Consider the following 16305-nt stretch of genomic DNA (forward strand, 5'->3'; position numbering starts at 1 on the left):
CCCGGCTCATGAGGTATCAATTCTCAATAAAGATCCAGAACTCCCGTCGTTTGAGAATGTTTTACACGGGGTTTCCAATTGTTTCTTCTCTTAAAAAAACACTAAATAATGTTAAAAAGTACTTTTGACAAAAGATGGCAATAACATGTTCAGGTGTATAGTTCTGCCAAACATACAAAAGCATTTTGCTTTGAATAAACAGTAATAGATGGGATGTATTTCATTCCGAGTCGGTGCTGTCTCCAAGCTGTGATGTTCCTCTCAGTGTGGAAATGGACGTTCGTGACATTTGAAAGGTACAAAATTAAAATTGTTTGCTGGGGAATTTTGCCCAGTTGACACTAAACTGGGGGCAAAATAATTTCTAAAGGCAAGTAAATAGATCACTGTGTTTGAAACTAATGCCACAATCAAAATTGAAATAATTAAGTCAGCGCCTGTGTAACGGACAGAATGTCCAGTCAATCTCGCTTTACAAAAAATTGCAAAAAAAAAGGAATTTAATTCTTCCAGTTCTGAGCTTTCTAATTCCTATTGCAGCACCAAGATCAGATCTATAATCAGAAAAGGTGGCATCCATTGCCTGTTGCGTACACCTCTTGCAGATCTGACACAAGCTGATAATTGAGTTGACCGGGGGGGAACCCTTGCTTCAGCGTTCAGCTACATTTTCACCAACCTTCCTAAGGGAAGACGCACGTACACACAGGGAACTTCCCTGAAGAGCTATATATTTCTACTTCATTTTAATATCCATCAATGCGGTGCAAGTTACACAACCTGAGCTGTACATCAGTCAGACTATTGCCCATGTTAACCTTTCTCCGTCGTCAGATGTTGTACAGCCACAGATGTGAAAGAAAGCAAGATTGAACAGGATCAGCTCTTTATCTTCAACCCATTGCTCAATAACAAAGCGCTTCCGAAATTCTCGATAATTTCCTCGGACTATGTGGTTCCTGGGATCACATTGCTGATTGAACAATACGAGAAAGGTCTGGACACACTTGAAAATAAACTAGAACCTGCTGGTAAGCATTTTGCTGCAACTCTTGTAAGCGCTTGTAACAGATCGCGTGACGAGATAATTACGGCAAGTTAATTCTTTTTGATCATTTGAAGATTAACAAGAATGGATAACAACATTCAGGAGACTGACATTCGAACAACACCTAAGCCCAGTGACAATTCCCTTACCCAATTTTGGAAGTATTAGGCACAGATTATAATTATAATAAGAACATAAGAATTTACAAGATGAAAGAAGAATTTATTAGACGAACAAGGTGCATCCAATTCGCCTTCTACCATCCTGGCAATCGCTTGACATGTCATGTCCCAAGCTATATACTGTATCCCGAGATATTATTTCCTAAAAGAAATCTATCTAATTTGCTTTTGAAAAAATCATTCCACTGTCTCCCTAGGGAGCCTGTCCTGTACATTTACTACTTGCTCACTGAAATAGTGTTTCCACAGATTCGTTTTCAATTTACCCCCCTTCAATCGCAGGCCGTGTCCTATAAGACCCATTGGTATATCCTTTCTGTCTGGTCATACATGCAGAATATTCTAAGACCGTGTTCTGTCATTACTTAACGTAAGGTTTCTGCAGAGATAATAGCTGGTGGGTGGGAGCAAAGAAAACAAATGATGTTACCACACGTCTGATGAGCAATCTGTCATTGCATTATAAACACAAGATGAAATAATTGGTATCTAGGTTCTTTTGTAACGACGACGACAACAACAAAATTATATTTGTATAGCGCCTTTCACGTCAGGAGGACGTCCCAAGGCACTGGACAGTCAAGAGTTTTGGAGAGGGTGGAGGGCAGGAGGGAAAGTAGGACGATCGAAAGACAGTCGAAGAGGAGGGTCTTGAGATGGATCTTGAAGGACTGTTATACTTATTGCAGCCTGTTATACTTGTGAAATTGTGAGACTGTCAGAAATTCTTAATTGTAATTTGTTAAATTAGGAAAACAAATAACGTGGGAATTGATAATCAACAAGTTGGAAATCATGGAGTATCCTCTTCACTACGGTTGGGGAATAGTGATACACTTGAATAAAGTTAAGAACAATCCAACACTACGGGATGCCTTTGATGAGGTTTGTATGTTTTATGTAAGGTTTGTAATATCTTAATGTCAAACATCAAAATATTTAGTTTCGCCCACAAAATATACAATCAATTCACTTTACAATATATTCTGTGAAGTGCTTTGAGACGTCTCGAAAACATAATCAGGTGCTATTACAAATGCAAAGATGATTATTATTATTATTATCATCATCAGTGGCAGAGCTACATTATACTGTGTTCCTAAAGAGAAACATCAGAATATTAGAGAAGTGTTTCGTGTCTTGAGGGGGAAATGAATTGATCTCAATGCCTTTGAGGGTGTGTCTTGGGTGTTGTTGAATAAAGTTGTTGAGTTCATTGTGCCGACATTTTGTGTCGCAGATAGAACCACAAGTTGTGGAAGAGTTTAATCGATTTTCTCAGAGTGCCATACTTTACAAAGCTTACAAGGTGAGTGTTTCCTCAAGAATTCTCTTCTAAAAATACTGAAAACCATCGAGTCTACCATAGTCCACGTTCTGGCTGATTATTCCGAAAGACTAAACATTTTGGTGAAGAATTTTATCACAAACACAGTCTCTCTGTTCAGGTGGACGTTAAAAATTCTAGAGAAGGGACGTTCTCTCTCCCTCCTGGTGTCTTGGCTAATAATCCCCTAAATAAAATTGGTCATTCACTTCATGGCTGTTTGAGGGGCACGGCTGTGTGCAAATTGCCTGCAGGGGGGCGGGAAAGAAGGAAAAAAGTATTGAGTGATTTGGTTGTGAATCAAGAAACTTATGGTGTGTGCAAGTCTCCCATCTTCCGGTTGTGTTGTCAGGAGCTGAAGTCGGGAGATCAACACCTTGATAAAGTGCAGCTTCGCATCATAAATTCAGTTCTACTTCAAGCCCAGAACGGGGGAGTCGAACTCGAGGGCAAAACAAAACAACGGTTCAATGACATTCAGCTGCACCTAGCAAACCTCTCGAGCGTATTCAGGTAGATAAACATTAAACTGGTCAACTCCCAGGGACTACAGGAATCACCAACCTGTGACTGTAAGGGAATCAGCACAGTGAGGGTTGTTAGCGAGGAGGACACTCTGTAATTGTACACGTAGACAATACAATATTAAATTTGTATAGCGCCTTTCACGTTAGGAGGATGTCCCAAGGCTCTGGACATCCTGGAGAGATCAGTTGGATGTCCATCAATCAGGTGGAGTATTATCCATCTGCAAAACTCAAAGCTACAACTAACAACATACAATTTGCCTACAAAATTACACAGTCAATTCACTTTACAGTATATCCTGTGAAGCGCTTTGAGACGTCTCGAAGACGTGATAAGGCGCAGTATCAAATGCAAAGATTATTATCATTATGATTGAATATTTGAGTCACCTCTTCTGCTTCAATGGGTAGAATGTCCAAAAACAAAGCAATAGGAAAATACCACAAGTTATGCCAATTGAAAGAAGTTGCAGTGTCTATCTATAATGCAGTGAGAGTGAGTTACTCAGCTTATAATCTTTTTCCCCCCACACCCCTCTCTCAAATTTTTCCCCTGTTGTCAGCAACAACGTATTAGATTCTACAAATAATTACTCCATCCTGGTGACAAACAGAGCCAACATTGCTGGCCTTCCCGAATCCGCAATCAGGCTTTTAGCAAGTAAAGCAGCCGAGGACACAGGACAAAGGTACATCAATCCAATGCAGTGACTCAAGGTTTACGGGTAGTGAGAAACCACGACTCTATTTGGCAATTAATTATCTTTTTCTTAAGAACTTAGCTAACACTGGACACAGCTGTGCATCCATTGTTTAATACAGTTCACCAACATCTGTATGTGTGGATTCCAAGGAGATGAAAGCTGCGTTAGCCATCTCGGAGCATTATTACTGTCTGACTGGTGCTTTTCTCATTGTCTTTCTGCTTGGTTGGACCTTCCACCCTTTGGAACTCCATCTCACAGTCCCTTCGCCTCACCCCCTCCCTCGCCTCCTTCAAGGCACGTCTCAAGACCCTCCTCTTCGATTCCACCTTCAGCCACCATCCTACCCCTACCTGACCTCCACCCCCTCCTAATCCCAACTCCCTGCTCGGGGTCCAAATCCCTGACTGTCCAGCGCCTTGGGACATCCTCCTGACGTGAAAGGCGTTCTACAAATGTAATTTGTTGGTGTTGTTTTTAATCTTTCTCAGTTTCAGCAAATTTCGACTCCTTCCTCGCCGTCATCTAGAAATATTTTCGCTTTGTATGTAACAGTTCCAATCCAGAGAGTGGTCCCTGGAAGATTACCTTAGATAGCCCCAGCTATGACCCAGTCATGGAGTACAGTCACAGCAGACAGTTAAGAAAAAGACTGTATAAAGCCTTCATCACCAGAGCTAAAGGTGGGAAATACGACAATGGTGCATTGATCGATGAGATCAGAGCACTGAGGTAATTTACTCAGCTCCATGTCTACGTTTATGGTAAGATAAGATGTCCTTCCTGCTAGGTTCTCAGATGGGTTTNCCCCCCCCCCACTTTGTCTGCCAAATGGCAGAGATGCCAGGGCTCAGGGAATAAAACCCTCTCTGCTTTCCTATAACAACATCTTTGCTGCAAGTATTACATCTCCCAGGGTTGGGCACAATTGGCAACACTCTCGGGTCTGGGTCAGAAGGTTGTGTGTTCAAGCCCCATATTGGGACTTGAGCTCATAATCTAAGCTGATGTTCCAGTGCACTGCAAGGCAAAGGGTTGAGGTGCCATCATTTGAATAAGACATTAATACCCAAGGTCCCATCTACTTGTTTTCTGGTAGCAGTAAAGATCTCATTGCACTATTGCCCTGACCCTACAACACTCCAGATGAGTTGCTCATTCACGTCAGGGCTGCTCGTGGGACATTGGTGGAGCAAATGACTATTCCATTTGCCTATAAAAGCTGTCATTACACAATAACGTAATTACTTGCAAAGCACTTTGAGCTGTTTTGACCTGATTAAATGCTGTATTAAAAAAAGCAAGTTCTTACTTGATATGTTTTAAAGTGATATCAGTTGACCAGAATCACTTTGTTTTAATTCTGTTCCATAAGTTTTTTTTAATAAAAAAATGTCATCACTTACTAAATATTAACCAACTATAAAGTGGATTATTTTTTCTTTTGGATGAAGATATACTTCTGATTTGCTTTTGCTTATAGACGTGAATTTGCCATTATCCTCGGCTACGACAACTATGCAGCATTCTCTCTGAATAGAAACATGGCAGGAAATTTGGAGAATGTGTGGGAATTCATTAATAGTCTACGTATGAAGAGTTACCCAGGCAAGTCATGAAAATGTGTGTGTGTGGGGTGGGGGGGGGGCCGGGGGGGGTTGGAGGGGGAGTAAAAGGGAGGTGGAAACTGAGTCATACACTTTGGCTTAAAACCCATTGGAGTCAGAACTAAACGTTGGATGTCAATGTTAATGATAATTCTTTGTACTGGTTGGGTGTAGTGCTGTTTGAGCAGGCTTTCCATTAAACAAGTTAGCGTGGAGAAACAATTGGGGTGGATGGTGGGGAGCTGGGGGCAAATCTAAACTATTTCCACTGGTTTACGACTGAGCATATTATCACAAAAAAAAGTAGGTGAATTATAATAGCAGATTAGCAGATTATTAGGACCTGACTGCCTTGCCAAAAAAAAAATCTGTTTTTAAAAGGGAAATTAAAAATTATTTGGAGTTGAGGTACAGATGAGCCGCCAGGATCCAACAGAATGATAGGACAGGCTCAAGGGGCTGAATGGCCTCCTCCTGTTCCTATTTCGACAAATATTTGAATGGAAAATATTAAAAAGTTGTTAACATTTGCAAAGAGGATTATTAACAGAAAATAGAGCAGAGAACTTTGTCTCCCCCCACAACTCAAAAAGTAACTTCTCGCTCGTGTACAGTCGTCCGGTGACGTTGTCTATGTCTCGCTCCCTCTCGTACGACAGTGGCACAGCAGGAACTGGAAACCTTGGAACAGTTTGCCCAGAGCGAGGGTCACAAAGGCAAGCTGAGACATTGGGATATAAGCTATTGGGTACGGCGTCAGCGGGATAAGATTTTCAGGTACAAACCCAGCACTGGACAGTGAACAACACTGGCCCACAGCCAAGCAGATTCTTCACCTTTTATCTCTGGCCCTGAAAATCGATTCCATTTTAAATATGGATACATATTTTTCCTATTTAAACACATCTCCTATTCTTGTGGAGTCCCATAGCTTCGTGGTTAGAGCGCTCGTATCGCAAGCGAGAGGACCTGGGCTCGATTCCCAGGTGGTGCAAAACCTTAGGCAAGTTTCCTTACTCCACACGCCTCGGTTTACCGAGCAGCAAGTAGGAACCCAGATGTTTGTTGCTTGGTGGATCGCTTGTCCAGGAATAATAATCCCTTCCACAAAAATAAATAATAAAACTTAAAAAAGAAATTTGGCAACTCAATCCGCAACTGTTTGTGGGACACTGCTGTGCACAATTGGCTGCCACGCTTCGCCCACAAAATATACAGTCACTACAGTTAGACTTTACAGTGTATCCTGTGAAGCACTTTGAGACGTCTAGAAGACATGATCATGCGCTATATCATAATGCAAGGATTATTATTACAGTGGTTAGAGCATTAGCTTTGCAAGCGAGAGACCTGAGTTCAATTCCAGGCAGAGGGCGAAACCTCGGGCAAGTTTCCTTACTCCACACAGAGCCTAATAATAATCCCTCCAAAACCAAAAACAATAATAAATTGGTCACTTTCAATCCACGACTGTTTGTGGGACATTGCTGTGTGCAATTGACTGCCGCATTCGTCCACAAATATACAGTCAATTCACTTTACAGTGTGTTCTGTGAAGCGCTTTGGGACGTCCTCCCGACGTGAAAAGCGCTGTATCAAATGCAAGGATTATTATTATTATATTCTGTGAAGCACTTTGAGATGCCTCAAAGATGTGAAAAGGCACTATATCAAATGCAAGGATTATCATTATTATTGAAGCTTAATGTATTATTGAAATCGTTTGATATCGCTGATATTCTTTTGCTCTGATTATTCATTGAATCACTGCAGAGTAACAGAGGAAGAAGTGAGGCCATACTTTCCAGTGGAAAAGTGAGTCATTCCCAAGCATCTAACAATCTCCCTTTTAAATATCCCAATTCATTCAGCTTCTCTGTCCTTTTGTGTGGTATTATGAAGTAACAGTCCACACAGTGTGATGTGGGACAAACTTGTTCTTCCAGATCCATCGAAAGGTGGATAATAACAACAATAATAATGTGTTCATAACAAGTGATTGGGTAAGGATCCAGTTCACATCCTGAGCAAAGTCCTATCTGCCTGTTCAGGTGGCCGTTAAAAATGCTGTGACTTCTACTCGACAAGAGAAGGGAGTTTCCCCCGGGTGTCCTGGCCAACAATCCTCCAGATAGACTTGGTCACTCACTTCGCTGCCATTTGTGGGACATTGCGATACGCAAAGTATACTCACTGCGCTTCACAGTAACATTTTTTCACATAAAACACTTTTGTTACCATTAAACAGTTCAGCATTTAAGCAGCTCCAAACTGGGGCAAATGGCTGGAACAAGACTGTAAAGAGATACGTACATCTCGGTTCCCAGATGGAGCCTCAAAACAGCAGCTGTAGCCTGAATCACCTACTCCGGCTCTTTTCTGTTGTTAAGGTCCGATTGTTAAATGCTTCGAATGCCCCAACTGCTGTCTATACATCAGAATCCTCTTATTCTTTCCCCAGGGTTCTCTCTGGCCTGTTTCATCTGAGTAAGGAATTATTCGGGATAACAATTACACCTGCAATGGACGCTGATGTCTGGCACCCCGATGTTATTGTCTTCCACGTCTACGAAAAGGAAGGTATTACAGTGATCGCAAAAAGGATTTCCTTTACTTTAAGTGTACAAACTGTACCATAACCCAAAAGATGGAAAATCGAGTATTTGCTTCATTTTCAAACACCACAAGATCGGTTCAGATGAACAAGGCCCTTTGTTCCATTTGATCTCATCATTTCGCCCACAAAATACAGTCAATTCCCTTTACAGTATATACTGCGAAGTGATTTGAGACGTCTCGAGGACGTGATAAGGCGCTATATCAAATGCAAGGATTATTACTATTATTTGAACAAACTACAAAGTCTCAAACGTGCATTTTTGGATAAGCTGCGAAGGATAAACAATGAGCAGTAATATACTTAGGTAAAGTCGGTTTGATCTAACCTTTATCACAGCCGGTTAACAATTTTCCCGTAGGCTCCTACCTTGCTTCCTTTTACTTGGATCTATATTCGCGTCCGAGAGAAAAAGACAAGGGCTCCTGGACAACAGCCTTCATATGTGAGTTAACTTGAGACAGATTCTTGAGGCAGACTTAGCATATTTAACTACTATGAATTAATATGCTTAAATCATTAGTTTCCCTTGTTGCAATTTAAAGCTCTTCAATGAATTAACATGGTTTAGGGATGAACATTGGATTTCCCAGAGCTGGCCAGCATAAGGCTTGTCAATTGCAAGTAAAGAGCAAACTAATGACACAAAGCCAGAGGAAAGGGAAATAAAATACACAGAAGACATAGTGCAGCTCTTTTTCCGATAGTTTCTTTTTTGCGCATTTGCCTTTCTCCTCTCAACAGCAAATAGCAAACTTCTAAACAAGAAACCGGTGGCTTTCCTGGTGTGCAACCAACTCCCGCCCGTTGGCTCCATCCCGTCACTGATGTCCTTCACAGAGGTCAAGACGCTGTTTCACGAGGTAAGAGAATGCTGGTTGGTATTAAAGAAGAAACTCTGAATCCAAGTAGAGTCTCGCAGTACAGAAAGAGGCCATTCAGCCCATGAAGGGTACAAAGCTTCAGAATCCAAAACCACATTTGGCCGAGGGCACACCATACCTAATCCGGAGACTATCCCAGAAATCAGGAGGCAACTGCTCTTCAAACAAGCAGCTTGTTAAAACAGGCAAGAAACGTCACCAATTCAGCTGGTTCATAATCAGCCTCAAATCCTTAACTCTTAACATGCTGCTCCTACAGGTTAAACAAAGCAAATCATCAGCGTGGCTCAGTTGGTGTAGCACTGTCACTTCTGGGCCAGAAAGTTGTGAGATCAAACTCTTCATTGGTCCAGGTTGACACTCCAGAGTAGTACGGTTGCTCTAATATTCTCTTCCAGGACTGTGCAGTCTGTGCAAAAATTGGCTGCGGTATTTGCCTACAAAAATGCACTGTCACTACATTACAATGTACCTTATGAAGCTGTCCTTTCAAAGTAAAAGGTACTGTATCAAATGTACCGATGAATAAATTACTGCACACTCAGTGAACTGTGCATTGCGAGATCTTTAACGTCCACCTGGACAGGCAGATGGAACTCGGATAACATCTCACCCGAAGGACAGCGCAGCCTTCCCACCACCACCCACCCTCCCCCCCAGCACTGGAGTGTCAGCCCGTTTTAAACCTTTCCACGCCTTAGTGTTCCCCCTCTCTCCCCAACCTCCTCGCTCCTCACAGCACCCCCCACTGCCTCCACTCTACTGTCTTCGGCCTCCTCCTTGTCCCTCGAATCCTCCGCTCTACCGCCTTCAGCCACTGCACCCCAAAGCTATGGAACGCACTCCCTCCCTCAATCCCTTCGCCTTGCCCCCACCCCACCCTTTCCCCATTTTCAGGTCGTGTCTGAAGAGCTTCCTCGGCCTCTAGCATTGTTAAGCGCCCCAGGACGCCGCCCGGCGTGGAGGGCGCTGTATAAATACAACTTGTTGTTGTGTACTGTTCAGTGTGTATTGGGTGTGAACCTCTGATTGCAGTTCGGACACGCACTGCAGCACATGCTGACCACCGTGCCGTACAGCATGGCGGCCGGCTACAATAACATAGAGTGGGACGCGGTGGAATTCCCCTCACAGTTCATGGAGAACTGGGTGTACGATAACAACACAATATCTCTGATCAGCAGCCACTATAAGACGGGAGAGACGCTGCCTCAGTCCATGTTTGAACAGATTGTGAAAGGTACAGCTGGGGGTGGGAGGGGGGGGTTTCTGTGCCATTTCCGTTTACTTTTCTTTTTTCATATCATTTTAATTAATTAAACAACTTTCGCGCAGGTATATAAGCAGCTCAGCGCCTTGAGACATCTTCCTGACGTGAAAGGTGCTATGCTGGGTGGCGTGGGGGGGTGAGGGGATCAGTTATTCTGTTCATGATGGAAAGAAAGCCAACGTAAAACAAAAAATGAGGTGATTGGTAAGAGCAGAATATAGGGTCAGGAATAACCGAATGATCAAATAACTCACACGCTCAAAACGCTTCATGACCCTGGTATCACAACAACAAATCATATTTATGTAGCACACTCCATGTCGGGAGGACGTCCCAAAGTGCTAGACAGTTCAGGGTTTACACCCAAGCTGGGGGTTGGATTTGGGAGGAGTGGGGATCAAGGGTATGGGGAGGGGGGGTGGGGGGTAAGAGATGACCAAAGGGGCAGTCAAAGTGGAAGCTCTTGGGATCTTGAAGGAGGCGAGGGAAGGGACGAGGTAAAGGGATGGAACCACTGTGCTTTTTTGATCAATAACAATATTTGTGTTCTTTCCAGCCCGTCAGTACCAGGGTGGGTCCATTCTGCTGAATCAGTTGTTCCTTGCAGCGTTGGACTTGGAACTACACGTCAGGTACATGTACGAAGGGGTGTCTGCAGTCAGCAGAGGCAGCCAGTGATGGGAAGAGGGGAAACAGTTGGTCGAGGCAGAATCCACATTAAAATTCAAGCAGGAACTAGAGATATCTAACAAGGGAGTCATTTGCAGATGGGTGGACAGATGGGGTAAGACAGGTAAATGGTACTGGATCAACTGCGTTTTCAAAAATCTAGCACAAGTGAACAACAACAATAACAAACAACAAGAACAATAAATTGCATTTATATAGCGCCTTTCACGTCGCCATATTTTCTCTGTGCAAGTCACCTTTAAGGTAGATTTCAATGTACGGCAGATAAGAATATTTGGTAAAAGTCATCTCAAAACAGAAACTTCATGGTAATAGCAGGGCAACGCAACAACAACAAATTACATTTGTAATAGCACTTTTCACGTTGGGAGGACGTCCCAAGGTGCTGCTATTAGACGCAGAGGTTTGGATGAACAAGGTAGAAAACCTGCCAAATGGGATCTATTCAGTGAGGCGTAGTAGATATAAAATGACTGAATGTTCTGAGATGCTGGATTCGAAAATAATTATTAATCTTTTCCTCTTGGTTCTCTAGTACTGATCCATGGCCAATTGTTTTGAAGCAAGTAGAAAGCAACTTCACAGTGTTAACACCCCATCCAGTGAGTGCTAGCCACATATACATATAATATTAATAATTATTTATTATTCAGAATCTCCTCAGCCTAAAGGCCTATTTCCTCAAGTGAATAAATGTTGTGTTCAATGGGATGGGTTAAATCAAATTGATGAGTAACTAATTCATTTCTCCTCCTCTATTCCCTTCTATTCTGTCCCAGGATTACTGTGTGCCATGCACATTTCTGCATGTGTTCAGTGGGAGCTACGCAGCTGGCTACTATGGCTACGGATGGGCCGAGGTGTTATCCCAGGATGCGTTTGGAGCCTTTGAGGAGGCTGGTTTACAAAACAGAGACAAATTAGTTGAGATTGGACAGAGGTAAGCAATAAGGCAACTTACCTTAACACCTTATATACTTTGGGATACAATATAATTTGGGACACGACATGTCAAGCGACTGCAGGATGGTGGAAGGCAAACTAGATGGACCTTGGTCTTCTTTCTCCTAGCAATTCTTATGTTCTTATAGCTTTCACAGAATGACGTTAATTTACAGTGGCATGAAGGTAAAAGCAATCGGATAACATGGGGATCTTTAGACAGGTGTAGATGTGATTGTGATACTCAAATATTAAAAATAACCCCTCACAATACAGAAAAATACATTTGCCGCATGAGTTTGTGGCATGAGTACAAGCGGATGGAGGGAATGGTTGGATAAACTAAAGGAATGTTGGAATGGAGAGGTTAGTGTTGTCAGTGGTGTGACAACTGCACCTTCACTAAGTGTGTAAGATAAGAGCTTGTCCTGCTCGTCTCCAGATTCAGAGACACAGTGCTGAGTCTCGGAGGTGGGGTTCATCCAAAGGAAGTCTTCAAGATGTTCCGAGGTCGCGATGCCAATCCTGAATTTCTGCTCAAGACTTATGGACTTTTATGAATTTTATGAACAGAGCGGCTGTGGCAGTTGGCCCCTGTGCCTGAATTGGGGATTAACATTGCTGCTGGAGGCTGGAGTTTAAATATATTAAATTATGTGCCTTGAATTTACACAGAGGGTGTGTTTTTTTTTAATTCTCCTCCCACAGAATCTGGTTTCCTGCAAAAATCATCGTTATTTCGCATCGCGGTGAGCGCCGATAGGAAGGATTCCGATAATGACTATTGGTTCATGCAGATTCTATGTGGCTCACAAATGGTTGCGGTGACATAGCTGTAGTCATAATTCTGCCGTGACACTGATGCGCAAAGGGGCCATATTCTCACGTCACCTTTCCAGGAGAGGGCTGGCCGTCAGCTCTTGGGACAGGCAGATAGTCAACAAAAAGATCTTTCACCACGATAGCGCCATTTTCTATAAAACTGCAATCACAATGAGGTTGGATTCCGAGAAACCAATGCACCATGTGATGAAATGCTTATTACCTATTGCGCTATGCTTATTATTCCTTAATTTATTCTAATGCGCGATGAATATCACATGGCACTATTTCAAAGGCCAGGGTGTTTCTGACCAGTATTCTTCCCACACTCAAATTCACTGAAAAATAAATTGGTCATTCACTGTTTGTAGCACTTTCTGGCCCAGTTGAGCCAAACTCTTGGCTGCACATTACACTACAAAGGAACAGGTGCAAAGCACACGAGATGTTTCAATGGGATAAAGAACACAAGGTTTAGTTATAAATAGGGTTGCTTTGTACCACCATAAGAAGTGAACTGTTAATGAAATCAACATTAGTGGTAGCGTAGGAAATCTTGGGAGTCAGTGTCATTCTTTTTGAGTTTATAAACATCTCTACTCGGAAGTTATGGCTTCAATTCTCTTTCAACACACATTTTACAAAAAAACTACTTTTTTTTAAGCCTTCTAAAATTGCAGTCAACAGTACCAAATTACCAGAGTTTGTAATCAATTCTATTAATTATTAAAATTTCAATTTATTCTCCAGATTTGAAAGGAAAAAAAAACCTGCATTTCTAATGAGTGAAATTGAGAATTTTCAGTTAAAACAAATCTAAAAACCCATTTATTAAACAAAACAAGGGAATAGTTTATGCTTTTATACTGTATTTTTACACCATGAATGGGATAAATGCTTTTTGTGTGAATTTCATACACATCCGATTGTGATAATATCACTCTATAATGTGTGTACACGTAAGAGGGGGAGTAGATATTAAGTCTAAAAAGTGGTATTTAGATAAATAAAAGCCTCGGAGTGAATGAGTATCAATACTTAAGACTGGATGTACCTCATTAATATTCTAGAAGGAAATGTAATATTCGTCTCTTAAAATTTTAAACAGTGGCTCAAGTGTGTTCTTCGAACCGTCTGTATTTTTTTTGCACCCTTAAATGTAGTGATTGCTGAACACCCCAATTAGAAGACAAACACTTTTGTTGCATAACCAGTTTTTATTGGCACCCTTCAAGAATTCCAGGATATACGGTATGGTTCATTGAGGCAAATTTACTCAGTTCTTAGTGCAAGGACAAACATTCAATGCAGGATTTGTTATTGGGAATTAACTAACATTCAATAGTAAACGGGTAGAATTGTAGAACCGGTTTAAACACTGGGACATGGGTTGCACAGGCTGATACCTGCCACAAAGGATGACTGGATACACGTCAACTTAGAAGACAGTCAGAATTTTGACGAAGAAAATCCAACTCCAACCGTTAGTTCCCTTGCTTTAAATACACAATTTCACCAGGATCAAACTTGCACTCAAACTAACCGATTGCCAAACACAAGTACCAGCTGACAGCCAGAGGAGGTTAGTTTGCCCCCCACCCCACAAATCTCATCAAAAATCTTAGGAATTAATTTGGAAAAAGAAAAATTGCAGAACTTTGATCTGCTGCTAACAACTGCCGGTAGCAACACAAACCAGAGGTCCAGAATTGCCCAGGTGACGGACTGACATCTGCTGGCTCAACTCAATGACTCACGCACAAATCCAGCAAAATAAAAGACTGACACTGTCTCGAGGACTGAGCATAATTTCTGCACATTTAACATTTGTTCGGTTATGGAAAAATTGTACGGCTTATTTTCTTTTAAAAAGTAATGTTCGCCTTTTGATTAACCTCTGCTTCAGTTTACCAAGTAATTTGAAAGTAAAAGTCAAACCTCCTGATCTCACAAGAAAGATCAAGGTCAAATCTGAAAGCAGCTCATCTGTTCTTTTCCGTGGCTAGATTAATGTTAACACTGAAATACCGACACTGAGGTCACGCACTCGTGTCCTTACAATTGTTCTTTAGGTTTTTATTCTATTTGACTCAGATCTCGCTCAACGTAGCAGCATACTGCGAGCAGGAGCTGGGATACCTGCTTTAGTGCTTACGGCCATGACATGCAGGTATTACCGCTGCCAACCAGACCAGTTTAGGGCGTTGAGGTTTGCTCTTTTATCTCATTTGCCCTTGTTTGGTGGTACCTTCGTGCTGACCAATACCGAAGCTATTCAGTGCTGCTGTTAACAATAGCAAAACCATTGCGAGTGTCTAGTCTACTCCGTTCGAGGGCTTACTCCTGTTAAGTGTAGCCTTTTGTCAAACAAAAACAAAGCACTTCTCTTCAGCTATATTGGAACCAGCCAGGTGGAAAATACATATGATGCAGTCTAATCCTATTCTCAGTACTGTACATTACTCTTCATTGCTCAATACACTTTATGTTACACTGAATAGCAGCAATTCAGATCTTCAAGCAATACTAAACGGCAAACTACATAAAAAATGGCCTTCCAAAGATCACATCGTACTGCAGCACCGCACCACCGCTCATCTTAAATCTGTTTTCCAAACAATTGAGTAAAATTGTGGAAAATCAAGTCCACTTTTTAACAGGAGTGCACGGCCCTGCACATCATTACATCAGGTACAGGACTGACACAATAGAATATAGGGGAAACAACACACTGATCCAATGGACTGGCCCCCAAAAAAAGAAAGATTCTGGTCCAGATCAAAATATCTTGGAACCATGGAATTTGGATCACTGAAAACAGACGCATCACATTTCTTCTCTCGCCAGTACTTAACATAGACTAATAACTTGCATTATAAAGGGAGTTATATCAAGCACGTGTTCATCAGAAAGCGGCTCACGACACCGGTGATGTGTCGCAGAGATGTGCTATCGTGGGCAAATAAATTCTCGTCCTTTCGTGGTCATCTAACCTCTTACTATAGTTTGGCTTCACTTTCACATGGCGTCAGCATGGCGTAAAAACATCCTTAAAGGCAAGAAAAACTGATAGCGTACAATCACCGATCAAAACAATTCTGTGACAGTATACAGACATCGACTGGAACAAATCAATGAACTCATTGCACAATGAGGGATTTCAGAGAGCAAGAACCGCTATGCTTTCAGGGTGCTGTTGGTTCAGTCACTTATTCTGCAAATGACACATTTTTTTCGGCTAACTTCATTTTTGGTCTGTCTATCGCTCAAGATCGTAAAGGGGAAGAAAAGGAAAAGTGACATTTATATACCGGTTTCCGCAGCATCCACATCGACAATAACCACTATCTTCTAGCTTGTGGAACATCATCACAGTTTACAGATAGAATCCGTGAAGAAATTCGTAAGCCTTTCAGCCCAAAATATTACTTTGCTTCTTTTGTACATTCGAGCATTCCATTCCTCTCAAAAAAAAAGACACCGTTCACTTCACTGCGTGAGATCATGTGCTGCCATTTCAACTCATGACAGCAACTCGATCATCATTCTGTAGCAGTGGCACTCTCACGAGTTATGGATCCTTCACTCAAGAGAAAACTGATCGTGTAGCCGTGCTAAATCTTGCACTGTTGCTACAGTTTAAACATTTTGCCTGCACTAGTTATATTTTAAACTCAAAATGGAA

The 16305-nt window shown here is 41.9% G+C and overlaps 1 protein-coding gene across 1 annotated transcript; it reads left to right on the plus strand.

Annotated features, from left to right (window-relative positions):
* The first annotated feature begins 213 nt into the window (after positions 1–213).
* Positions 214–14768, plus strand: LOC103186835 (probable cytosolic oligopeptidase A). Its single transcript, XM_042341181.1, has 18 exons — positions 214–296; positions 835–1031; positions 1982–2115; positions 2471–2539; positions 2910–3070; positions 3648–3773; positions 4344–4520; positions 5272–5396; positions 6055–6172; positions 7169–7210; positions 7857–7975; positions 8374–8457; positions 8757–8875; positions 9932–10136; positions 10723–10798; positions 11674–11796; positions 14019–14103; positions 14715–14768. Exons 1-18 carry the CDS (start codon positions 214–216, stop codon positions 14766–14768), a joined length of 2097 nt encoding a protein of 698 aa, XP_042197115.1.
* Positions 14769–16305: the final 1537 nt, after the last annotated feature.

The sequence above is a fragment of the Callorhinchus milii genome, unplaced genomic scaffold (assembly GCF_018977255.1).
Source record: "Callorhinchus milii isolate IMCB2004 unplaced genomic scaffold, IMCB_Cmil_1.0 Scaffold16, whole genome shotgun sequence".
Lineage (NCBI taxonomy): Eukaryota > Metazoa > Chordata > Chondrichthyes > Chimaeriformes > Callorhinchidae > Callorhinchus > Callorhinchus milii.

Coding starts and splice junctions, on each gene's coding strand:
- LOC103186835 (XM_042341181.1), top strand. CDS start 214: ATGTATTTCATTCCGAGTCGGTGCTGTCTCCAAGCTGTGATGTTCCTC. Junction 1,032..1,981: donor AAATAAACTAGAACCTGCTG/GTAAGCATTTTG, acceptor TTGTTAAATTAG/GAAAACAAATAACGTGGGAA. Junction 7,976..8,373: donor CCACGTCTACGAAAAGGAAG/GTATTACAGTGA, acceptor ATTTTCCCGTAG/GCTCCTACCTTGCTTCCTTT.